This window comes from Crinia signifera, chromosome 7 (genome assembly GCF_055691185.1).
Source record: "Crinia signifera chromosome 7, ASM5569118v1, whole genome shotgun sequence".
NCBI classification, from domain to species: domain Eukaryota; kingdom Metazoa; phylum Chordata; class Amphibia; order Anura; family Myobatrachidae; genus Crinia; species Crinia signifera.
This window is the reverse complement of record NC_139223.1, coordinates 193,842,942-193,870,643: the sequence shown is the minus strand read 5'-3', so window position 1 is coordinate 193,870,643 and position 27,702 is coordinate 193,842,942. Positions and strand designations below refer to the sequence as shown.

The following is a 27,702-nucleotide window of genomic DNA, read 5'->3' as shown; positions in this document are numbered from 1 at the left end:
ATGTTTCTAGTTACGCCACTGTTTCCACGATTAGACAGGTACTGGGTAACATACGAACAAGCAGGTGGGCAGACAGCAACACCAGGCCACGCCCCAACGCGTTTCGTAGTCACGTACGTCGTCAGCCCTCTGACGAAGTACATGACTTCGAAACGCGTTGGTGTGTGGCCTGGTGTTGCTGTCTGCCTACCTGCTTGTTCGTGATGTTCCAGTGTTCCTGAGTGTAACCGCTCCTACAGTAAGCGTGTCTGGGACACTTACATTATTTGCTGCTATCGTGCGGTTGTTGAATCGCTGATTGTGGTACGTTACCCAGTACCTGTCTAATCGTGGAAAGTTTGTTTTAAATAAAACTTTGTCTATCTTTAAATATTGCACTATGGTGCGCTCTTGTTTCTCCCTTTAGATATATATATATATATATATATATATATGTGTATATATATATATATATATATATATCTGCTGGAACGGGCAGTGTGTTCTACATACATCCTGTCTGATAAGTTGTGACAGTTGCTCTGTCAATCAACTCTGGCTTGTGCAGCGAGTGTACACATGGTCGGCGATTCGCCCATACACACAGGACCTCATTCTAGTTCATTCGGTCCCCGGCGTGTTCGCACCAGGGACCGATGTTTTATCATGGGCATATGCACATGTGCAGGGCTTCTGTGCGGGCGTCTTTGGAAATTTGCATGGTCTCCATGGCGGTTGCACAGAGGGGGAGGGTGGGGTAGAGGCGGGCAGGGGGCGTTTGCATGTGAACACCCTGCATTTCCTGGGTGTACTCACCAAAATGCTGGGTGAAAGCAGGCGGCCAGCTGCGTCCCGGGGGCAGGCGGCTGACTTAACCAGATGTCAACCGCCAGCCCGGTTCTCAGAGCAGAGACTGACTTTATTCAAAAAATCCATTCGCAAAGCTGCGGGGATGTTCAGAGCGCGGTGGGGGGCGTTAGAAGTCTCGCTAAGCAGCGAAGTACCGCTGCTTTGTGAGCCAACCAGAATGCCCTCCACAGAACGATGCAACATATGTTTTGATATATCGGCTGTGCTAAACCACCAATGCAATATGTCTGTAAATAACATCACCAAAGTACTAGCTGGTGCATTTACAGCCCCCTTTATTTTGGAATGACAATGTGCTTCAAATATGTCCAGTGTTTACCCACTGAAATGAATTGAACAACATTATGTGAATAGCATTACATTGTGCACATAAATAGCTATTTTATTGCAGATGTCCTGTAGTCCCCTAGTAAATTCTCAATCTTCCTATGACTGCTTGGGTAACAGGTCTACCCAATTGCAAATTCCATAATGCAGTCAGCACCAATTTACTTCAACAATTCCTATGTCACTCTAGCATAATAAGAACAATGGTAAAAAAATAGAAAGTCAACTGTTTTTGAGCCTTTAGTGCTGTAACGTACCTCCGGTGTATCTTCAAAATTAAAAACATATGCATACCTCCCAACTTCTGTGCTGTTGAAATAGGGACACTCGCGCGGCAAAACGTCCGGAAAGGGGCGGGCGTATGCAAATGAGGGCGCAGCTTATGCTAATTAGCCGCAGCCTCATTTTTATACGAGAATAGACACTGTGCGCATGCGCACAGCGTCTATTCTATTAGATTGGGGGGTCTCCCAACTGCCACCCCCCGCAGCGGGACAATGCCTGCTGCGGGTGGGACAGCGGGACAGGACCCGGAAATCGGGACTGTCCCGCTGTAATCGTGACAGTTGGGAGGTATGCATATGCATAAAAAAAACCTAGAGCCCCCTTTTGTATTCTTATTATTTATTTATTAACAGTTTCTTATATAGCGCATACATATTCCGTAGCGCTTTACAGAGAATATTTGAACATTCACATCAGTCCCTGCCCCGGTGGAGCTTACAATCTATATTCCCTACCACATATACACGCACACACAGACATTCTAAGGTTAATTTTTGTCGGGAGCCAATTAGCCTACCAGTATATTTTTGGATTGTGGGAGGAAACCGGAGTACCCGGAGAAAACCCACGCAAGCACGGGGAGAATATACAAACTCCGCACAGTTAGAGCCATGGTGGGAATCGAACCCATGACCTCAGCACTGCGAGGCAGTAATACTAACCATTACACCATCAGTAACGCCTTGTATTCTTTTATATGTGTGTTTTTTCTCTGTGTTTTATTACTTTATTCTACTGTTTGTATGTCCTGATATTTTTTTGATAACCTGAGATATAATTCAATAAATATTTAATACTGAAAAAACAACAACAATATATGGACAAAAGAATGTCTACATTTTAGTAGAAATAAAAAAATTCTATACTATAAATTTGATCCACTATAATGATGTTAATTCTCAAAGCAAATAAAAAAAATATTCTATAGCAGGAACATATATAATTATAGCTGTGATTACCACGACTCAGAACATCTTTGAAGAACAGAACTAAAACTACAAGCAAAACATTGATACTAAAAAAGACAAAACTACAAATGCAAAAAAATAGCTCGGCGATTAGCAGCACAGACTATGAAATAAGAACATATGACTTTAAGTTTGGATGACTTTAGACCAGTCGTTGTTTCTCCAGGTTGTTAGTTTGATATAATACATAAAAAGTAGCATAATATGTATAGTTTTCCGTAGAGTGAATATTATTAGTGTTATCACAGCACCTCTGTTTTATATTCCGGTCACTTTCGCAACGTGATCGCTGTAATAGATTACCCACAGACTGCCCAGCAGAGGATGCGCCTACTTCTAAAATGCTATGAAAAGACCTCAATCACTCGCTTTTCCTTATGTGATCAGCGGACTCTGTAAGCTGCACTTAAAAGCAACCGCAAGATAAAAACGCTGAAGGCAAGACTTGGGGAGGCTATTATGCTTGCGTCCCCTCCCCCAGATTTCACACACTTTCATGGCTGCATGTGAACTCTGCACACTGAGAAGGGTTCAAGCTTCAATCCACAACCTGATCAGTGGGGAAAAAAGTTATAATAAGGTGCTCAAGCCACAAAAATAGGGTGCCCTGCATCTCTGTTACAGAAATAGGGACATAATCAGAAACTAACCGGGCACGATTTAATATAACAATACCAATACAAATAGTAGTAGGTTATCAATTTATTATATATCTATATATCAGCCGTACAAATAGTAAATAGGAATTGGGGTTACATGTGACCACTGGTGTCCCACTCTCTAAAATATGTCACAGATTACTATGTCTAATAAAGATTGATAAAAAGTAAAAAAAAAAAAAGTAAAATAACTATAAGAACAACAGAATAGGACAAACCACATTAAGGTAAAAAAGCACATATGGAAGAAAATCCTTTATCTTCTATTTGGAGCAAAAGATGAATCAGGGATTATCCAACACATATCATCCCTCGAGATGTAGAAATAGATCGGTACTTGTGAGTTATCCGGGCTGCCGATTTTTTCATCGCGCCCGAAATCGTGGGCATCGCGTCGGTCGTGGCCGTTATAAGGAGCCGCGACGCGATGCCCACGATTTCCCATAGACAGTAATGTTAAAAGACACGATGGACCCGATTTCCCATAGACAGTAATGTTAAAAGACGCGATGGACCCGATTTCCCATAGACAGCAATGTTAAAATAAAATGACAATGTGAAATTGGCCAATATGGCCATTTCACATTGGATATGTTTTTAAAAAAAATGTTTCATGGCCCCCCACCACCGTTAACGCCACCCCGCTATTGACGCCAACCCGAAGCGTGGCGAGTGCAGCGAGCCCGCGGTACGCGTCCTCCGACCTTTTCATGCCCTACTATCCACTAGGGCGTGGAGTGAGAATAGAATAGTGTGGCGAGCGCAGCGAGCCCGCGAGCCCGAAGCGTGGCGAGCGCAGCGAGCCCCGCGAGGGGACGCGGACACCTTCACAGGTATCCGTGTGCCCTTGCGGGCTTCACAGGTGTCCGCGTCCCCTCGCGGGGCTCGCTGCGCTCGCCACGCTTCGGGCTCGGTGGCGCGCTGCGCTCGCCACACTATTCTATTCTCACTCCACGCCCTAGTGGATAGTAGGGCATGAAAAGGTCGGAGGACACGTACCGCCGCCCCTCGCGGGCTCGCTGCGCTCGCCACGCTTCGGGTTGGCGTCAATAGTGGGGTGGCGTTAACGGTGGTGGGGGGCCATGAAACATTTTTTTTAAAAACATATTGGCCAATTTCACATTGTCATTTTATTTTAACATTGCTGTCTATGGGAAATCGGGTCCATCGCGTCTTTTAACATTACTGTCTATGGGAAATCGGGTCCATCGTGTCTTTTAACATTACTGTCTATGGGAAATCGTGGGCATCGCGTCGCGGCCCCTTATAACGGCCACGACCGACGCGATGCCCCCGATTTGGGGCTAAATCGCGGGCATCGCGTCGGTCGGGTGTCCTTAAGTTAACCAAACTTAAGGACAAAATCGGCAGCCCGGATAACTCACAAGTACCAATAGATCATTACTGGCGTGTAACATAGAAACAGGATAGTAATTGCACCATACAACATTAAAATGATTTAATTAATATATATATACAGTATATATACAGGTTGAGTATCCCGTATCCGAATATCCGTTATCCGAATTATTCGGAAAACCATACTTTCCAGAAAGTGGAAAAAAAATTGTTTTGCTAAAAACTCACTAGGGACATCTGTAACAGCACTACTGGTGACATGATATGTAATTGCCACTATATATGTACAAGAAAATGATTGCTTGGCATTCAAATTCAATATCTGAGATAGTACACAAATTTTGTTTTGAAACCTTGTTTTTTTAACAAATAAAATATATTTGTGTGTATTTTATGTGGTAATAAAATATATTTGTGTTTATTTTATGTGTTTATACAGCATAAATGCAAGATACTTCAAAATACATCATTGAAATATTAAAATATTCCAAAATACGGAATAATCCGTTATCCAAAATTCTCCTGGTCCCGAGCATTTTGGATATGGGATACTCAACCTGTAATAGGTTTTTGCAATAGTGTTGGCCAATAATATGAGCCTGCCCTCCGCTTGTCAGGTAACCACGTCTTATAGGTCCCTATCATTAAAGAGGTTCCCCTCTGGGGCAGGGCTGTATTAAGGGGGGCACAGGGTCAGTACCCCTGGGCCCCCTGTGGTCGGCATGTATTTTTCAAAAATATATATATATATATATTTTTTTTTAGCTAAAGGTTTTGTGCATGGGAGTGGGGGTAGTGCTGCAGCTTCACTTATCTGCCAATGTGACAATGATTAATGGTGCTGAGCATCGGGAGCCAAGGTACACTGACTGCACAAGTGTGCCGTGCATTACTGGGAGTTGACTAAAACACCATGAGACTTTGCACAAGGGGTCAGATGCTGAAAGGCTTTTGCTGAGCTCTGATTGGTGGAGCTCATTACATGCTTCTTAGGCCCAATGAGGACAGCAGCCTCGTCATGGGAGGGTTTTAAATCAGAGGCAGTGCTGAGGCTTTGAGGTCTCCTACAGTCCTACAGAGTAAGGTACAGAGAGACAAACACAGACATTTCATGTGGTATGTATGTATGTATGTATGTATGTATGTATGTATGTATATATGTATATACTCCACCCCCCCTGCAGTTACCCATTGACCAAGGTTATACTGCCTTTACTCAGTGTTTTGACAGTAATGAGGAAGGGCCCCCCCCTCTTGTCTAAAGTGACTTAGGCCCCCCCGAAGGCCTAATCCGGCCCTGCTCTGCTGAACTGCCACATCCAAACCACCAAATAAGATAAAGTGAAGTATCAGAGTGTTAGTATAAAAATAAAGTATCAGAGTTTTAGGTAGGTGAAAATGGCTGCTTACTGTTACAAGTGTTCAAAAAAGTGAAATAAATAGATCTGTGAAAGTGGTACATAGATAGAAAACAAGCACAGAGTGATATGAATGTTAAATGGTGGTAACCCCAAAATGGTCCAAACAGAGCAATCCATAAAGTACAATATGCATGTACCAGAAGTCACAATGAGGAATGCACATCAATGCAAATGTTTGTTTTCCCAATGCCAATGCAGGTTGCCCCGGATGTTCTCCAGAAATGTAGAAAACAATACATGGCATAGTACAGCAAAAGTAAAGTAACGGCGCTCATAATCAATAAAGTGCATGCGGATCACTGTGCCACTTGTAAAAGTGCTTATCTGAATTATGTTGGACTAGATACCAGACCAGCAAAATGACGAAACACCATAACAGTAATGGTAGCAGCAGCGGCTGTGCGCACCCTTGAGCAACACTTGAACTGTTCCATCAGGCGCCATCTAGTGGCTGCCAGTGTACTTGAATTCCCCCAAAGAGGGGATGTGCAGTGTTAGCCTTTTAAACTATATAGGATGCTCCATAGTGGTGTAATAAGATATTCCCTCCGGTTATTTTTAGCCACGTGAGGACATTTATTAATTTATTTATTTACAGTTTCTTATATAGCGCAGCAGATTCCGTTGCGCTTTACAATGGTAGACAGTGATAAAACAAACTGGGTAACGACAGACAGACTTGGAGGTTAGAGGGCCCTGCTCAAAGCTTACAATCTATAGGGATATAGGAGGGAAACACAAGGACAGGCACCAGTAATAGCATAGCAGTCCCACCAAGTTACAGAAGGGAAGCTATATAATACATAAGTGCCTCGGAGGGTTATGCGTGTAGAACTTAAATATGATAGGCTTGCCTGAAGAGGTGAGTTTTCAGGGAACACTTGAAAGTTTGGAGGCTTGTGGAGAGTCTTATTGTGCGTGGAAGGGCATTCCATATGGTGGGAGCAGCCCGATGAAAGTCCTGTAATAGTGAATGGGAGCTAGTGATCCGTTCAGAAGAGAGACTCAGATCTTGTGCAGAACAGAGTGGTCGAGATGGGAGATATTTTTTGATAAGTAAAGAGATATATGCTGGTGCAGTATGGCTTTATATGCGAGTAGAAGTGTTTTATATTGAATACGGTAAGATACAGGCAACCAATGGAGGGACTGGAAGAGCGGATCAGCAGACAATGAGCGTCTTGCAAGGAATATCAGCCTAGCAGCAGCATTTAAAATGGATTGCAGTGGTGAGAGTCTGTTCTTGGGAAGACCAGTTAGGAGGCTATTGCTATAATCAATGCGGGATATAATGAGTGCATGGACAAGAGATTTAGTAGTGTCTTGTGTGAGATACGGTCGTAGTTTGGATATGTTTTTTAGATGCATTTAACATGATTTGGAGACAGATTGAATGTGGGGAAGAAAGGACAGTTCAGAGTCGAGGATAACCCCTAAGCAACGAGCTTGTGGGGTAGGGTAGATTGTCGAGTTGTCAACAGCGATGGAGATATCAGGATGGTAACTGTTCTTAGTTGGCGGGAATATAAGTAATTCCGTTTTGGAAATATTGAGTTTCAGTTGGCGATAAGACATCCAAAGTGAGATGGCAGAGAGACATTCAGAGACTCAACCCAAAACCACTGGTGACAACTCTGGGGTTGATAGATAGATTTGAGTATCATCCGCATATAATTGATAGTAAAATCCGAAAGAGCTGATTAGTTTGCCAAGAGAGGAAGTATAGATTGAGAAAAGCAGAGGACCTAAGACTGAGCCTTGTGGAACTCCGACTGACAGAGGTAATGAAGAGGAAGTAGCGTCAGAGAAGCAAACATTGAAAGAGCGATCAGATAGGTAAGATGTAAACCAGGAAAGGGCTGTCTCATTAAGACCTAGGGAGTGTAGTGTTTGTAAGAGCAGAGTGTGATCGTCAGTGTCAAAAGCATCAGAAAGATCTAGAAGAATAAGTAGTGAGTAATGGCCTTTAGACTTATCAGTTACCAGATCATTCACCACTTTAGTCAGTGCTGTCTCAGTGGAGTGTTGAGAGCAAAAGCCTGACTGAATCAGGTCTAATAGGGTGTGAGAGTTAAGAAAGTTTGTGAGGCGAGAGTAGACAAGTCTCTCCAGTAGCTTGGAGAGGCATGGGAGCTGAGAGATCGGACGATAGTTAGAGAGAGTTAGGGTCAGAATTGTGTTTTTCAGAATGGGAGTAATCACTGCATGTTTGAGCAGAGAAGGAAAAGTACCAGTAGCAAGAGAGAGATTGCAGATTTTAGTTAAGGTTGGAATAAGCACAGGAGGTAGATTTTTAATGACTTGTGCAGGTATAGGATCAAGAGGAGAGGTAGTAGAGTAAGAGGATAAGAAGAGTGTGGATACTTCTTTTTCATTTGTGGGCTCAAATGAAGAGAAAGTGCCAGAGTTTTCAGGTGGGGAAGAAAGAGGGTTAGAGGTTGTGGAGCATACCATTTAATCTTGGATGTTATCAATCTTGTCCTTAAAGTAGAAGGCAAGTTCTTGTGCACTGATGGTAGCCGGTGGGGGAGGAGGGGGAAGGTACAGAAGAGACTTAAATGTGTTAAAAAGTCACTTAGGGATGGTGGCATGAGAAGAGATGAGAGATTGGTAGTATGTTTGTTTGGTAGCATCCAAAGCATTGCAGTAGGAGTGGTAGCTAGTCTTATATGTGAGGAAATCAGTCATATTATGAGATTTACGCCATTGGCGTTCTACTTTACGTGACTGATTTCGTAGTTGTCTTGTTGTTTTGGTGTGCCACGGTTGGCATCTAAGCCTACGTGGGGTGTAATGGGTAGCTGGAGCCACTTCATCAAGGGCTGTTTCAAGGGTCTGGTAGAGGTGGGAAACAGCAGAGTCAGGAGAGGTAAATGTAGAATTTAGTGAGAGCTGTTGTTGCAGGGAGGTGGAAAGTTGTGGAAAATTAATAGCATTAGTATTTCTGCGGGTTATAGTAGGCTTGCATGATTTCAGTGTCAGTGAGCTTGGGGTAATGGAGGAGAGCGAGAGGGTAATGAGATTGTGATTAGAGAGAGGGACGGGAGTGTTAGTAAAATCAGAGACTGAGCCACAGCCTGGTGAAAACAAGGTCAAGGCAGTGGCCTTCCTCATGAGTAGAGGAGTCAGACCACTGGGAGAGGCCGAGAGAGGAGGTTAGAGAGAGGAGTTTGGAAGCATGCAAAGATGGTGGACTGTCAATAGCAATATTGAAGTCACCTAGGATGACAGTGGAGATGTCAGAGGATAAGAAATGGGGGAGCCAGGCAGAGAAATCTTCTAGAAATTGAGTTTTGGGAAGCCCAGGTGGGCGATAGATAGCAGCAACACGCAGAGAGAAAGGGGAGAAAACCCTAAGAGTGAACTTCAAATGATGTAAATGTGAGTGAAGGAGCAGATGGTAGAACTGAGTATGTGAAGTCTTGTGACAGTAATATACCAACCCCACCTCCTTTACAGTTACCAGGCCTGGTGGTGTGAGTGAAGTGGAAACCACCATGTGACAGTGCTGCAGGCGAGGCCGTGTCTGATTGTGTGACCATGTTACAGTTACCAGGCCTGGGGGTGTGAGTGAAGTGGAAACCACCATGTGACAGTGCTGCAGGCGAGGCCGTGTCTGATTGTGTGAGCCAGGTTTCTGTAATGGCCAGCAGGTTGAAGTTGTGAGAGATGAAGAGGTCATGGATGGGTGTTAATTTATTGCAAACAGAGCGTGCATTCAATAGGGCACATTTAAGTTGTTTGGTGTGTGGTGTAATACTGTAATAAAACTAATGTATGTCACACAGGGCCGCCAATAGGGGGGTGCTGTGGGTACAGCTGTCCCAGGCTCCAGCCTCTGGAAGGGCCAGGGCAGCTCATTTTGCCCACCGCAACCCCCCTGACTGCCTCCGCTGTGCTCAGTGTGCTGAACAAAGCAGGACCCGGAGCACAGGCTAATTCAACCCAGGATGCCGGGGGCCAATTAAAATGCTGCACCGGCTTTTGAGCCAATCAGAGCTCGCGTACTGGCAGCCAATCAGAGCAGCAGCCGGTACGCAAGCTCTAATTGGCTCACCAGCCTGTGCTGCATTTCTAATTGTCTACAGGCATCCTGAGTTGAAGAAGCCTGCGTTCTGCCTCTGGGCTGCAGCTGCACAGAAGAGGAGATGGGGGGGCAGGAGCCGGGTTATGGTAATCAAGTGAGGAGGGGAGGGGGAGGGGGCGGGGGGCTCGGGGCCCGAACTGAAAATGAGACCTGTGCCCCAAAATTCCTGATGGCAGCCCTGATGTCACATAACCAACACTCGGCCGGACCACATAACAGCATAGTTACCTCCCCTCCTGCATTCTGCAGGAGACTCCCTGACATTGCAGCAATCTCCCTCTCTCCCTCATTAGTCTAGCAATCTCCCTCATGTCACCTAGCCCACATTACACTGTTACATCATAGTTACCTCCCCTCCTGCATTCTGCAGGAGACTCCCTGACATAGCAGCAATCTCCCTATCTCCCTCATTAGTCTAGCAATCTCCCTCATGTCACCTAGTCCACATTACACTGTTACATCATAGTTACCTCCCCTCCGGCATTCTGCAGGAGACTCCCTGACATAGCAGCAATCTCCCTCTCTCCCTCATTAGTCTAGCAATCTCCCTCATGTCACCTAGCCCACATTACACTGTTACACCATAGTTACCTCCCCTCCTGCATTCTGCAGGAGACTCCCTGAAATAGCAGCAATCTCCCTCTCTCCCTCATTAGTCTAGCAATCTCCCTCATGTCACCTAGCCCACATTACACTGTTACATCATAGTTACCTCCCCTCCGGCATTCTGCAGGAGACTCCCTGAAATAGCAGCAATCTCCCTCTCTCCCTCATCAGTCTAGCAATCTCTCTCATGTCACCTAGCCCACATTACACTGTTACATCATAGTTACCTCCCCTCCGGCATTCTGCAGGAGACTCCCTGAAATAGCAGCAATCTCCCTCTCTCCCTCATTAGTCTAGCAATCTCCCTCATGTCACCTAGCCCACATTACACTGTTACATCATAGTTACCTCCCCTCCGGCATTCTGCAGGAGACTCCCTGAAATAGCAGCAATCTCCCTCTCTCCCTCATTAGTCTAGTAATCTCCCTCCTGTCACCTAGCCCACATTACACTGTTACATCGTAGTTACCTCCCCTCCTGCATTCTGCAGGAGACTCCCTGAAATAACAGCAATCTCCCTCTCTCCCTCATTAGTCTAGCAATCTCCCTCCTGTCACCTAGCCTACATTACACTGTTACATCATAGTTACCTCCCCTCCGGCATTCTGCAGGAGACTCCCTGAAATAGCAGCAATCTCCCTCTCTCCCTCATTAGTCTAGCAATCTCTCTCATGTCACCTAGCCCACATTACACTGTTACATCATAGTTACCTCCCCTCCGGCATTCTGCAGGAGACTCCCTGAAATAACAGCAATCTCCCTCTCTCCCTCATTAGTCTAGCAATCTCCCTCATTTCACCTAGCCCACATTACACTGTTACACCATAGTTACCTCCCCTCCTGCATTCTGCAGGAGACTCCCTGAAATAACAGCAATCTCCCTCTCTCCCTCATTAGTCTAGCAATCTCCCTCATTTCACCTAGCCCACATTACACTGTTACATCATAGTTACCTCCCCTCCTGCATTCTGCAGGAGACTCCCTGAAATAACAGCAATCTCCCTCTCTCCATCATTAGTCTAGCAATCTCCCTCATTTCACCTAGCCCACATTACACTGTTACATCATAGTTACCTCCCCTCGTGCATTCTGCAGGAGACTCCCTGACATAGCAGCAATCTCCCCCTCTCCCTCATTAGTCTAGCAATCTCCCTCATGTCACCTAGCCCACATTACACTGTTACATTTTTTGGGGGGAAAAGGAATGAGAGACAGATACATTTACATTGAATCATCCGTCCCATTTCCCAGCACTTTACCAAGTATAGTAGCTCTTACTAACTGCTTTGGGGCTCATCTACATTTGTATATAAGTAATTTTACAAGATTCCCCTCAGATGTAGCAGTACACACCCACACTTCTAGGCGCCACGTTCACAATCTCTTTTCACAATCTCTTTATATATGGAACTAGACACGCCCTTTGGGAGGAGCATGACATGACCCCTCAATGGGGCGCTGTGCAAAATTCTATTACCAACTATAATCTCCCTGAAACTAGTTTTCAAAAGTAGGCAAGTATGCATAACAGTTTGCAGATGTTTTGCTTCTCAGACTTTTCTGATTTGATTCTACAAGGGCTCTATATACATATGTATACTTAAAGGAAGATGCAGAGTTTTCCCTCACCTGACTGTAATGATACCTAACACAGTGAAGTATAAGAGAGAATTCGGTACTTATGTATTATCTGGGCTCCCATGTTAAATGCACCCCATTTTTTCATACCCCTACTATCCAACTACGCATGGAGTTGATTTTATATAGTGTGGTGAGCGCAGCGAGCCACCGTGCCCGAAGCGTGGCGAGCCGACGCGGTCTGATAAGAAAAACGGGAGCCCAGATATTACATAAGTACCGAGAATTCACAGGGCACGTACAGTATGAGGCCCAGTGGAGATGATGGTCCACTTGGACATGACGCTAGATCTTTGCATGTTGTATTCTATTTACATGTGATCTGCAGATGGGTTGCTAGGTTGACAGGGTCTAGGTTGACAGTCAAAAGTCGACCATTATTGTCAGTCAAAAGGACGACGCATAAAAAAATCCATGTGTTAGGTCGACATGGTCAAAGGGTCAACACACGCAAAACGTCGACTTGAAAAACGGTCAACATAGAAAAAGGCTGACATGAGTTTTTCACTTTTTTGTTGTCTATGTCAACACAGGTCAGCATGGACACCATATAAGTGTACCGCTGTGCTCGCCATACTTTGGGCACAGGGCCTCGCTGCGCTCAGCACCCTATTTTCTTCTTCCTCTGAGACCACCAAAAATAATGAAAAAGTCATGTCGAACATTTTTCCATGTCAACCTTTTGACCGTGTCAACCTAATGCATGTTGACCTTATTCATGTGTCAACCTTTTGACTGTCCACCAATAGTGGATGACCTTTTGAATGTCAACTAATACACTGTTGGGCTAATGACCACATCCCCTGCAGATGAGGTGTTCTCTCGCAATCATTGCATGGGCCTATAGGTGCCGATTCTGTGGGTGCTCAAGGGCCCGAGCACCCACGGAAATTGATGAGCACCCACGGGCCCGAGTCCCGCTGCTGGGCCACCATATTAACTTGGTAATTTGCGGCTGCAGCACCCACATAACTGGACCCGCCACCTGGGAAACAGTATGCCGGGAAGAGTGTATTCTGTCCGCGGAGTACCTGCACTGTGGGGGCATTTATGTACCTGCACTGTGGGGGCATTTATGTACCTGCACTGTGGGGGCATTTATGTACCTGCACTGTGGGGGCATTTATGTACCTGCACTGTGGGGGCATTTATGTACCTGCACTGTGGGGGCATTTATGTACCTGCACTGTGGGGGCATTTATGTATCTGCACTGTGGGGGCATTTATGTACCTGCACTGTGGGAGCATTTATGTACCTGCACTGTGGGGGCATTTATGTACCTGCACTGTGGGGGCATTTATGTACCTGCACTGTGGGGGCATTTATGTACCTGCACTGTGGGGGCATTTATGTACCTGCACTGTGGGAGCATTTATGTACCTGCACTGTGGGGGCATTTATGTACCTGCACTGTGGGGGCATTTATGTACCTGCACTGTGGGGGCATTTATGTACCTGCACTGTGGGGGCATTTATGTATCTGCACTGTGGGAGCATTTATGTACCTGCACTGTGGGGGCATTTATGTATCTGCACTGTGGGGGCATTTATGGATGTGGAACACTGTTGCTGTAATTTGAATATTGGAGACAACTATGCTCCATAATATAAATTGGTATTATTTTGTAGCCACACCCCTTCCCCATGAAGCCACTCCTCTATATTTTTAGCTTGAGCACCCACCAGCAAAAACATAAATCGCCACCTATGCATGGGCCGACTCCTTTCGAAGCCCCTGTCCCTGCCCTGTGATTTCTAGTACATTTGGGGGAAATTGTCATTTGGGAAAACTTTTGTGATTACTTTTGTGTGCAAATTTGCCATCCACACCCCACTTGGCAGCAAACTCTGCATCTGTTCCCAGAAGCGTCGCTTGCATAAATTTCCACACGTTCAGAACTTTATTGGTCGGGCAAAGCTTCAGACCTGGTCTCACGGCAGCCTATTAGCAGCGCCGTGTGATCACTGTGCGCATAGTTAGCCGCCACCCCGTCACAGTGTAATCCCGCCCTTTGCCAGCCTGTGAATGGGTAGGGAAGATGTCGCACTGCAGTGAAAAGCTGCGTATCCAGGGTCGTAACTAGATATTCGTAGGCCCCATAGCAAAAGTTAGGGGACCCCCTATTTAGCAACGGATGGTAATAAATGTATGTAAAACATATTACTTAGACAGTAAAGATGGGCCCCCTTCAGCTCTGGGCCCCATAGCAGCTGCATCCCTTGCACCTATGGTAGTTACGTCCTTGCGTGTATCCATTCTCAGCTCACTCACAGTCTAATGATCTCCCCACGTTGTGCAGTCTCGGAGTAGCCTTAGACTTACTTGGCGGCTGCAACAGAATCAGCATTATCGAGATCGGAGCTGACGCCTCCTGAAAACGACTGCACACACCTGCGTATTCCCTGACACTCCCAGAAACGGAGGCTTCCTGTCAATCAACTTGCGAACGGCCCGCGATAAAAATAAATAGCAGGATTTCATTGCACTATGGCCTCACGCATGCGTTCTACGAGCCTTGCGCATGTGCAGTCTATCAATAATCGGTCACTGTGCAAATCCGCACAGCAGAGAGTTAGGTCTGAATCAGGCCCTTTGATTCTCAATTTAAATTCATGAATTAAATCATTTATAGATTTTACTGTGCCATTGAACAGCTTCATACAGATGGAGCAGCTGTCAGCCAGCCTGCCCCGTCGCCATATCTTCTGTGCCGGTGCAGGCTGGTGGACGGCAGCTCCATCTGATGGGGACGCGCAAGCGTCTTGCTCATGCCTGCCCGTCAGCAAGGCGGTGGGGAGCGGCTTCCCTGCCCGTCTCCGCTGCAGGGAGATGGGGATTCGGGGGAGATGCGGGCGGCTGGAGAGAGAGCGGGCGGAGCGGCAGAGCGGGTCAGAGGGCGGCTACAACCTCATACAGAAAGTGAGCGTCTCGTGCACACGCCCCCTTCTGTTGACTGGCAGCAGGTATTGAATGTCGATAGAATTGACAAAAACAGCTCAAATGAGAGCTACTCTATCTGTAGCTTCTAACAAAATAGTGCAAATACTACCAAAAAGGGTGAAAATGTCCTATAGCCGCCACAAACTAAAATCTGCTTAAACTCTGAGTGTGAGAAAATCCCTAACAAGAAGATGCCTAGTCATATAAATGTCACCAGTGGCGTAGCTAGAAATTGTTCTCCCCCTGCCAAAAAAATTCCGGCGCCCCCACCCCCAAGAAGGGGCGAGGCGATGGACTACAGGTGCTGCTGGCTGATCTGACAGGCAACTGAAGCAGCAGTGAGCGCTGAATTGTTCCTGGTTCATGCATATCTAATGAGCGGGGACCCACATTTAATATGCACTGCACTGGGTCCCTACTCATTAGATATGTATAGGGCGGGACCAGCTCAGCGCTCACTGCTGCCTGGGTCACCTGTCAGTTCAGCCAGCGGCGCCCACCACAGACCCCATTTGTGCTGCTCCCCCAAGCCGCAGCGGGGTCTGCCACATATGTAACTACGCCACTGAATGTCACATTAAAGGCAACTTTTGTTTCAAAACTAATTTTTGGATTTTTTTTTTATCATGCCGTGTAAAATCCCACCAAACTATCGTCACCCTTACAATGTTTGCAGTGATAATGAACGTCCCTGTTACATTCTAGTAGGACAAATATGGATAAATAATGGCAGTATTTTAGCGCAGATGCCTATATGCAAACAGACGGATGGCCAGATATTTTTGTAGGGAACATTGTAACTTCTCAACACACAATACGCATTTTCTTATCATTCAATAACAGCAGTCACACCGAAGCAGCATCAATCAGTTCTCAAGCACAATGTGTCGTGTTTTTCTATAGAAAGCGAAAAAATAGCACACAGAATAGGACATTCTTTTTTATCCTGCGATAATGTTTAAAGGATAATAAAAAATAAAAAAAGTAATACAATATATCATTAGGCTATTGGAGTGAAGTGGATTCTGATGGGGACAATTTGCTTCCAGAAAGGTTGTGTTCTTCTTGAATTCTCATTTCTGATTTCATTAGTTTATGCTCACCTTTAGCTGTCGACGGATTCTGTCAATAAAGAACTGCCAGCAGTTTTCTCTGGAGTCTGGGAGGCCAAGAGCTCGGAGCTCCATCCGGGCAGAAGAAACGATGTTGTCCATCTCCTCTTCACTGAAAAGGTCGGGGATATCGCCTGCATGCAACCAAAACAGACAGCATGGTTGGGAAGCAGTGGCGGCTCCAGGGGTGGGGGCTGTGGCACAGTTCAAAATTCAAATAAGGGAGCTCCACCCACTGCCAGTAAATGACATTCCAAACTGATTGATTGTCAGTCGGTGTGGCTCCTCTATTTGAATTTTGAACTGTGCTGCAGACTCACCCCTGGATCCGCCAATGTATATAAAGAAGGTATTATGCACCCCCTTTAACTTTTAATATCATTGTTAACATGACAAGCGACAAGTATTAGGGCCAAACATCAACAATCACAAATAACGGATCATCAATGCGCCATTTTCCCCCCTGATGATTACCATACAGAAGCCATCTACAGCCTGATGGAATAGTGAAGTACAGCATGTTGGACAACCTGATTTACCAATTCTGATTACGTTCTCGGTTGGAATCGGTGATTGTTGAAGCCCATACATTTCCACTTTTTTTTGTACCCAATAATAAAAAAAAATGCAGAATTGCCCCAATTGATTGCTGATGTACGGGTCCCATAAGCAGGGCAGCCGAGAGGGGGGGGGGGGCAGGTACTAATTACACTAGCCCGGGCTTGCTGGAGGGGCCCGGTAGGGGCCCTGGTCCTACGCCCCCCTTCCCTGTCCCTCCCGGCATCAGCAGCGGCAAACATACAGCATGTGCTGTGCTGACAGCAGGCTCAGCATGTATGTCTCACTGACAACGTGAGAACTCATGCTGAGCCTGCTGTCAGCACAGTAAATGCTGTAGATGTGTGCTGCTGCTGCAGAGTTTAGAGTTTTCTTTCACCCCATCTAAACATTTTGGGGGCGTGGCCTAAGCACAGGAGGTGGCCACACCCCCACAATTAGGCCATGCCCCCAAAATGTTACTGGGGCCCGGCATTCCTCTCGGCTGCCCTGCCCATAAGAATAGCATCAATTATTAATTCATTATATCACTAAAGTCTTATAGCCTCAGCATATTGCAAGATGCCAATTAGGGGAACATTTACATTTAAATCTTCTGTCTATCATTCTCTGTTGGATCGTAGAAAAAGATAAACGGTTTCTGATTGGTTGTTATGGGCAACACCACCTCTCCATTTTTAGCAACTTTAGTAAATTTTCTCTTGCTCCTTCCCCTTTCTCTATCTGACACTCCCCCTCTCTTGCACCTCTCACTCTCATTGCCTTCTTTTTCCATGAAGCCCCGTCTCTCCCTGACCACCCCTTTCTCCTTCTTGCTCCTCTCTCTTTTTCACTCTCTCCAACACCCTCCTTGTACCTCACTCCACTCACTCTTTCTTCTTCCCCCCTAAGAGGCATTGTGGTGAGAGTGGAAGGGGGTTTAATTCAAAAGCATAATATGTGATGGCCCCCGGAAATGGTGGATTAGGACCCAGACATTTTTTCCCTGAACGCGATCACTGGGTTGCCCACATGTTCTTGTTTGGAAGTCACAAGCACTAGATTTGCCAGTCACTTTGACGATAAATAATTTAATTTGATCAACAAACACCAACCTAAGACAACCCTTCAAGAGTCTTGTGGGCACCCCAGGGATTCATGTTCTTCCTACGCCTGTTGCAATGATTTGCCTAGTCATTTGTGATTATATGCTAATATGGGCAGAAGTTAGCCCATACAAAAGACTGCCCACTGCGATCGCAACATATGCCTATGGCACCACAACTGGGTCACTACACACAGGGCCGGCGCCACCACTAGGCAGCTTTAGGCATTTGCATTTCCGGCCACAGGAGGGCAGCACTAGGAAGCAGGTCCCCCCTACCCCCTGGATCGAGGTGAGCGGTGCAACTCCTCCCACCCCCGGAGCAACACGGTGACCACCACCACATCAACTCGGCGACCACCACCACATCACCCGCCAGCCCCTTCCCTCCGTGGAGTGGGTGAGTGCCAGGGCACACCCCACTCCCCACGCCTTGCACCGTTCCTGACTACACAGGGATCAAAGATACATACTGTACCTCCCAACTGTTATGTTTACAGCGGGACAGTTCCGCTATTTGGAGATTGTCCCGCTGTCCCTCCCACGGGTGGCAATGTCTTTGGGCTGGGGGGCAGTTGGGGGATCCAGAGTTCACCACTACTCTGGTGGTCGCTGAAAAGATGCCATGTGCCTGCGTACAGCATCTCATCTTCAGTGCAGGGAAGAGGGAGGGCAGTGATGGGGCCGGAGGCTGCCCAGTCGCTAGGAGAGACTTCGGAACGGCAGGTCTCGATTTGGAGATTTGAAAAGTTGGGAGTTATGCAGATACTAATGTATGCACACCCAGGAAATGCCGTCCGAACGTCCATGACATCAAAGCAAACAACACACCAACATATACAACTCAAAAGCAGTTTGAAAGCAGTGTGTCTATGAACATAACAACGCGCTCTTCTAGACAACTCTAGAAATGTTTTTAGCCTTCACTTTTTTCGGTTGATGAATGCTACTAGCTGTGCCTTTAATTGTATATTTTTGAAATTATACCGGAGAAAAGTGTCTTCTTGTGGAACAAGTAAAGATAAAACCCAATTTAGAAAAAAAAATTAAATTCATAATAAACCGAATTATTGCTGATTGCAACTCATTATATTAAGCAGCTTGTTTGTCTTATGTCACGGAGGTGACTCACCAGCCCCCTATTACAAATATGCACAAATGACCTTTCACACCTGCTGATGAAGCCTATTCAAGCCCCAGTGCCCTGTACTCATTTAAGATGTGTTATTCCTCCACTGTTTTGATCATTTATGTATTTATAAGATTTTTTTTTTCTCTTCCTATTTGCTCATTCCTGGTCTCCATTATTTAAAAAAAAGCAGATAATCTGGGAGATTATCATTAGCCTCTATTAATAACTGTAAAAAAAAATCAGTTTCATGAATAATTTGACAAAATGATGTCCCCTCTTCCCCCAAGACATAAAAAAATTAATAAGATGTAGGATTTTTTTTTTTGCATTTGAATATTTAACCAAACACCGGCACTGGTTCCTTTGTAAATACAGCGGCTCAGGTGCCTTCCAATGCGCTTGGGATATTGCGATTGAAATAGCGGCACTCAGAGTATTTTGAGAAAAGCAATAGGTTTTATAAGGCATAAACATGCAAAAAAGAGAACCGACGTTTCGGGGTAACAACACCCCGTTTTCAAGGTCACCATTCTGCACCTTGAAAATGGGGGTGTTACCCCGAAACGTCAGTTCACTTTTTCGCATTTTTATGACTTATGAAAACTATTGATTTTCACAGAAGACTGAGTGCCGCCATTTCTATCGCAATATATATAAATATATATATATATATATATATACTTTCATTAATTTAGTTTAATTTGTAGTCCATTATTTCCAAATATATAGTAAAACCATACATACAACCAAGGCAAAACATTTAAAACTTTTTAATAAGATTTAAGACTTTTAGGTAACAAAACAAATGTGCAACCAGGCTTGTGTGGCCTATTGGTAACAATGGGGGTTATTCAGGCCTGATTGCTTCTCTGCTCGTCGAATAGCTGCAAATCCATTTGCAACTCACTCCCCATCAAATAATTTTTCCATTGTGTTCAGTCTGTGCTTACTCAGAGGCCAGAGCTGGCATCACAGGCCTGCGTTTTCCATGACACTCCCAGTAAATGGTCTGCTACCACCAGGGGCGCTTATTGGTTGGCACAGTGACTGAGAGGGCGTGGCCAAGGTGGCGTGGTCATGTCCTTGTGGAAACAAAAAATCTTTTGTGTGGAAGGGCTGCAGAGTGCTGGTTAGTGGTTGGGTTGGTTCGAGATCGCACACCCGCATGTAGGGAAAGCGAGGACAGGTCACTAGAGTTACCTCTCTACCTATCTCTGAGCAGCATGTGCTTAGCTGAGGAGGGAGGCTGTGCTGCAGTGGCAGCCTGTCTTCCCTCACTAACTGGCCGACTCCCTGCAACGCAGGTCTGGGTAAAAAGTATCCGCTTCCTCTCAATCAACTTGCGTATGGCTAGCAATTAAAACATACGCTGAGTTTTATTGCTGGATGGCCTTGCCAGGAAGGGGCGGGGGGCCAGAAGTTGTGACGTGATAGGGGGAAGAGGGAAGGAGGCTGAGCGGGGTTTGGCAATTGTGTTTGCATCATTGTGGCCATGTCATGCACTGCACAATTCCGATATTACAGGCATTGTACTGCAGGGGGTGAGACCATAATAGTGCAATTCATCATGAATCATGTCCTCTGGTCCCCACAGCCACCCCTGGTCCCCACAGCCACCCCTGCTGATGGCGGGTTGCGGGTGACTGTGGAGTTTGTGGTGATGCCTCCTCTAGTGAGTCCATCCCCCTAACACATAACAACTGCTGCCCCTCTTGCTTGCCTGAGCTGGCTGCCCTTTCCTGGTGAGGCAATCCAGCAATAAAACTTAGCATCTTTCCCCACCTCTCCTGGAGGCCGGGACGCATATTAGCATCTAGTAGCATTATATGCATAAAGATTTTAGCAAAGGACAGCTTTTGCGGTAAGAGCTGCCCTTTGCAATGATAGAACTTCCAGGTTTTGTATCTAGAGTCCTATCTTCCTCATCAAACGGCATTTTCAAGTTTGTTCGTTTGCTGCATCTCGCCCATTGTCTTTTCATCATAAAACTGAATAGAATCTTATATAAAGACATCTACTGTACCTGATGCCAGCATGTCATTGACTAGAACAAGGAATCGTTCATCAGGAATCTGAGCGTCTGTGTGCAGGAACACTGTCGCAATATTCTTCACACCAACTTTAAAGTACAACGTGGCGATGTCACTCTGCAGAAAGAGACCAAAATAAACATTAGTATAACAAATGCCACCAACACAAATCAATTTTGTTTCAGTTTTTTTTTTAAACAGAGGCCATAGATACATGGACACTTGAAAAGGGGACGTGGTTACAAGTCACACTCCCATTTTTTTGGCATGCTGGGACATTGATAGGGTTCCCTCCCTACATTTGCTCCAACCGACAGATAGAGCAGTCCCCGAAAAGCAGGAATCAACAAAATCATGATGACTGGGTGGTATGCATATATATGGGATGTTGCTATGGGGAACAAATCAGACACTATCTATTATCTTCTAGAAGGTGCTAAATAAATAGGAAGTACATTCTGATTGGTTGCCCATAGCAACATCCCATGTGAAATAGAACTCCCATTTTTAGTAAATCCCCCCCCCAATCTGTCCGATTGTGAATGGTAATCTCTGACTACAGTCCTTGTGAAATGCCAAGGCACAGAACCGTATATAAGCAGCACAGCACGTCGAAGAAGTCAGCATGTTCACTGCCTTCACAAATTTGTTATGGAGCTGAACAGAGGCCACTGGAGAGCCAAGATCTTCTATGACTACAGGAGAGATTTTACTGACTGAGAGCTGTTGTGTATAAGTGGTTTGCAGAATTTCGGCAAGAGGCAAGAGGACCATGGGGAGTGATGCAGCTGACCTGTGTCCACCATCATCAAAGACAATAGTTGAGGTGGATGCCGGGGTGACTGTGACCCAGTTAGTAAAGGAGAACTGAAGGCATCTCATCAGGATCCATCCACTTGGTACTCCATGGAAAAGCTTGGCTTGTGTAAGTTCAGGTGACTTTGTGCCATCTGGAAGACCATCACTGGCAATGAATCCTGGATCAACAGTTATGACCCCAAGACCAAACACCAGTCGATGCGATTGGACTCTGGTTGGAGGTGTGTCACCACAAAAGTTCCATTGATGCTATTGTAGCCAAGACTGGGCATGTAGCTACTGTACACGGGTGGGCTGGGCCAGGGGGCCGGGTGCCATGTGCCCCCTGGGCCGCTTTACCAGTTACTGCTGCAGGCCATCTGGTGATCCAGTGCATTGTCCACCTCCTCCAGCCCTCCTGCTGTCAACTGCACCGGCCGCAGCTTTCAGAACATGGCCATGGCTACATGAAAATGGCTGCTGGCCCCCTGCATTGAGGACATGTCCTCAGTGCAGATGACACCAACGCTGTCCGCCCATGTGTCTGACCAGTGGGGATTGGGGAAGAGCAGACGGAGAAAAAGGCAGAGAGGCGGGATCTGCAGCAGCACAGACCCGGAGACCGGCAAAAGATAGAGAAGCAGCCACACCTCAGGACAGGTGACACTCATTATCTAAATGAACAAATATATATTTCTGCCATTTACAGCCTGTGTTGTCCTCCTGTTATTATGCAGGGGGGCAGCCTGAGGTGTCCTGGTATTATGCAGGGGGAGCAGCCTTTGGTGTCCTGTTATTATGCTGGGGAAGCAGCCTGTGGTGTCCTGGTATTATGCCGGGGGAGCATCCTGTGGTGTCCTGGTGTTATGCTGGGGGAGTAGTCTGTGGTGTCATGGTATTATGCAGGGGGAGCAGCCTGTGGTGTCCTGGTATTATGCAGGGGGAGCAGCCTGCGGTGTCCTGTTGTTATTATCATTATTATTATTATTAGTAGTAGTAGCATTATTATACAGGGGGAGCAGGGTTTTTTCCAGCCCTTAGCAGCCCCCCTCAGCCAGCAGGCCCCTGCTACTGTACCCCTAATACATCAGAGCACCATCACTGGATACACCAACCTATGTCTACTGCAAATGCTGGAAGTCATTTCCAGGCACTGTCCAAGAACTTTTGGCTGATGAATGCATTCAGGAGCTTGGTTATCTGCGGTACAGTCCAGACCTGGCCCCATGCAACTTTGTGTTTCCACAAATGCACCTGACAATGGCGCTCAAAGCAACAGATATGTGTTTGAAAAGTAAAGTGCGTGGCCAAACATCTCTGCCTTCTGGTGCACTGCTGAGGTGGCGTGCCAATAGGCCATAGTCATGTGACTTGCAACATGTCCCTGTAGCCACACACCTTTTTGGCGACAAGGTATCAACTTAATCCCATACATAAATAAAAAATGAAACAACAATCTACAGTATCAAACATGGCATTGTATTGAACTTCTAAATGTTATTTTTCTGAGGAATTTCATGGAGCACAATTATCTTTGGAGCATGAATATATTTTTGTTTAATTAGCCACATTTCTTAATAACGTTAATGACTTATTAATGTTGGACCATATTCAGGTAGAAGGTGCACATTTTTAACATGGCAAAACCTTGTTGCAAGTTTATGTATGGTCACATTTACAGATGAAAGGGGGGATGTTTTAGCTCAACTCTAAATCGTTGTTCCTTCTGTTTGGCCGTTAGAGCCAACACCACATTTACCCTTGGAACAGTTCATAAAAGTCCCCCATGCTTCCCCCTCCTGTGTGTATTCAAAATGGCGTCAACGGAATGTATCCTGTTACCTGGCAGCGAGAACATAACAGGAAAATGCGTAGCCTCAGGCATTACATAACACACACCAGAACACTTGAGTATAAATCAAAACATCTGTCTATAAATCAAAACATACATTAAGTATATATTGTGGGAAAACCACTGATTTCCATTTTAACAAACGGGTGACAATAGTTTGTCATTTTGCAAAAGAGAAAATCGTCGTCAACCACAATTTGCGAATTAGTCAAAGTTACCGTTCCAAAACGTTAAGTTGGGAACCATGGCAACGGCTGCATCCCTTCCATCAGCTAAAGGAGACTTTTGCGGCAATTAAAGATGAGTTAAGAAATTTGTTTATTTGTTTTGTATAATTGTGGCGCTGCTTATTCCGCATTGACCTGCAAGCCGGTTTGAAAAGCAATCTTTCCAAATGGATAATTAGGCAAACAATTACTTTGAGACATTATTTACACAGGAGAAGACTCAGTGCTATTTTAATTGTGGTGAAGTGTTGGAAATGGCATTGTTTTTGTAGTAGATCATAACAATAAAAGCGTGGTCACCTGTTTGTTGCTGGGGAGGCCTACAAAACATTATTTAGCAAGTCCAAAGGCTAATGCAAATCTTTTCTGTCACATGCTCCTCCCTTTACCCTTGATTAGGGAGGCCAATCCCGGGATCGGGATCGGCGGGATCACGAGATTTAGGCCTAAAATCGGCGGGATTTGAATCCCGGGATTGAAGCTTTCAATCCTGGGATTTCGGGATTAGTATCCCAGTGCTAAATGTACTTTTTTTTCCAAAGCCGGGCAGCGCTGAGCACTTTAGAATGGCTCAGATGCTGCCCGGCTGTCTGCTGCATACCCCCGTTGGCTGATTGGTCCGCTCCGCTGTCAGTGTCATGACGGCGCCCAGGCTGCGCAGCGTGACCCCTGACATCACGCCACGCTGCGAAGCCCGTCCGCCGCCATGCCTGTCAGTGCACTTCAGCACAAGCACTGTCGCTCAGCCGCCCGCCCGGCCGCTGCATGGATGGACGGACGGACATCGCTCCTGCTGCTGCCTGTCACCATACCTCTGTAAGTGACAGAGGCAGGGGGATGGGGTAGAGTGGCGGGCGGGCAGGTGGGGTGAATAAGAGGGCATTTATATTGCTATTTGGGGGGGGCGGGTCATTTTTTTTTTATTAGGGAGGCCAATCCCGGGATTCCCGGGATCCCAGGATTGAGCATTTTTCAATCCCGAATCCCGGGATTGAAAAAATGCCCCGGGATTGGCCTCCCTACCCTTGATGCTCCTCACTCATTATTATATTACCACGGCAACCAATGTGAAGGTGTCTAATATCTCCCATGTACTACTAGATATATACTATCTTCAATATATGACCTAACCGCTGCATTCATCAACTAAATGTATTATTAAAGACAGTAGATTTCCATTCTAGATTTACTTTAATAACATAGATTACAATGATATACTTATTTGTTCCTATTTACTTCTATCCTTCTGCCAGGGGTGTAAGTAGACCTTTGTGGGCCCAAGAGCAAGACTTTAAAAGGGTACTCCTGTGCTCTGCGTGAGTGATCGGGAGAGTGTGTGTGTCTGTGTGTGTGTGTGTGTGTGGGGGGGGGGGGTTTGGTTTTGAGGTGATGGGGTCAGAACACTACATCCATGCCACATACACAGTAAGCAACTCCTCCAGAGAGTACTACCCCCTTCATCTCTGGCTCTCATCCAAAGTGTATGAACCCCCATTCTCCCCAGCTTACATCCAGAGTGTATGAACACCCCCATCCTCCTCACTAATCTCTAATGGGCCCCATACATCAGCAATCACAATTAATGGATTTCCAGATCCAGGGATTTTTGGGCCAGATAAATGGATTCTACAATCTATCTGACTTTGCCCACACATTACAGATTTATTTCAGTGATCGGCAGATTTTTCCATCTAAAGATTGCATCTTCATATCTGGAACTTGCCCAATCGATTGTCATTTCAGCTGTTCATAATGTAAATAGATGAAGAAGACGAATTGGGAATGCCCACACATATAAAAAAGATCTGCAGATAATACCAGATTATTAAGCATGTTTGGAAATCTGATTAAGCAATCGATTGGCGATCCCTATTAATTTTTGATTGGGATTGCCAAAAGGGGGAGCCCACACATCTAAAATTTATTGTGGCAATCATCTCCAGATCTGAGGATTGTCACAATTAATTGCTGATGTATGGGGCCCTTTACTCCATCCTCCACTCCACATAGACATAGTACTAACCCCACCAGAGAGTACTAACCCCATATGACGAAGCTCACACAGAGAGAGTATTAACATAGTGTGGTCCAGCTCTCACCCAAAAATACTACCTCCCATGCAGCCCACCAACAGTATAACCCACATACATAGTACCTAACCCAGTGGTTCCCAAACTGTGCGCCGTGGCTCCCTGGGGTGCCTCGGGACACATGCAGGGGTGCCCTGGGTTGGTGGTCCAGGAGCAATTAAAATTATTAATGGTTAATTATTTATAAGCAAAACCAGTGCTGGTGGCTGGCAATCATAAAATGTGTGCAAACGGAAGCAGATCCTGCCCTTTACCACATAACTGACCTTAAGAATCACATATAAACCCAATCTAATTCAAAAAAATTTGGCCATGGGGTGCCGTGAAAAAATTCTTATACTCTAGGGTGCCGTGATTCAAAAAAGATTGGGAACCCCTGACCTAACCTATTCTTCCCAGCACTCACCCAGAGACTACTACACCTATCCTCCTCAGCTATCACCCACCTTCTCCAGCTCTAAGCTACTACCCCCATTCACCCAAACCAGAGAAAATTACTCCCCATTCTCTCCACCTCTTACACTCAGTTCTCCAAACCTTTAAGCCAAAATAGTATCCTCATCCTCCCCAGCCCCAGTACTACCCCCATCCTCCCCAGCCAGTGTACTATCCCTATCCTCCCAAGTCAGAATGACCTATGCAGCAAGTTCTCCAATGAGACCTCCCCCCCCCAGCAATTTCCCAATGGTACAGGATGTTTCCTGGGACCCCCAGTATTGTACATTCTTGCTGCGCCATCCACAGCAGTCAAAGAGAAGGTATTCCTCCACAGGGTAGGAAGGTGGTAGAGGTGGCGCTGTGACCTGGGTTGAGTCACTAGCAGCTGCTGGTTTAAATCGGGTTAGTTAGGCCCGAACTAGGCAAAGAGAAAAAAAAAGGGGGTATAGCAGCGCTTTAAATGGAATATTTAAAATACCATAAAAATTATAATTAGTAAAGGATTGGACTGATTGTACAATTAAAAGCAATAATACATTTTATTCATAAAGTGACCAAATTGTGCTGGTACGATAAAGAGTTTGGGGGGGAGGGGGGGTGAGAAATTGGGATCACAATGCAAGGCTGTCCATTCCTATTATGCCTGGGACCATATAAAGTGCAGATGCAAAGACAGTTGGGTAGGGATTACCGTCCACCTGTAGACACGCTGGGGTGTAAGTTTCTCTCCCTGGGACTCAAGGCCCAAGTTGGTATTAGGGACGAGTCACCGTCCAGAGTTGGGGAGACACCCGGAGTTGGCACTCCCAAAGATGGTGCTGGGGTCCTTAGAGATGTTATAATGTCCATCTCTAAGGACCCCAGCACCATCTTTGGGAGTGCCAACTCCGGGTGTTTCCCCAACTCTGGACGGTGACTCGGCCCTAATACCAACTTGGGCCTTGAGTCCCAGGGAGAGAAACTTACACCCCAGCGTGTCTACAGGTGGACGGTAATCCCTACCCAACTGTCTTTGCATCTGCACTTTATATGGTCCCAGGCATAATAGGAATGGACAGCCTTGCATTGTGATCCCAATTTCTTCCCCCACCCCTCCCCCCAAACTCTTTATCGTACCAGCACAATTTGGTCACTTTATGAATAAAATGTATTATTGCTTTTAATTGTACAATCAGTCCAATCCTTTACTAATTATCATTTTTATGGTATTTTAAATATTCCATTTAAAGCGCTGCTATAC

The 27,702-nt window shown here is 45.8% G+C and overlaps 1 protein-coding gene across 1 annotated transcript in view; it reads right to left on the bottom strand.

Annotated features, from left to right (window-relative positions):
* Positions 1-27,702, bottom strand: part of LOC146021013 (dynein axonemal heavy chain 11-like) — a 248,607-nt gene that overhangs the window by 196,533 nt on the left and 24,372 nt on the right. The window contains exons 8-9 of the mRNA XM_083154785.1: positions 21,051-21,174; positions 16,245-16,387 (exon numbers count right to left, since the gene is read on the bottom strand). Coding sequence (XP_083010911.1) covers positions 16,245-16,387; positions 21,051-21,174 — 267 coding nt within the window. The remainder of the gene's footprint in view (positions 1-16,244; positions 16,388-21,050; positions 21,175-27,702) is intronic.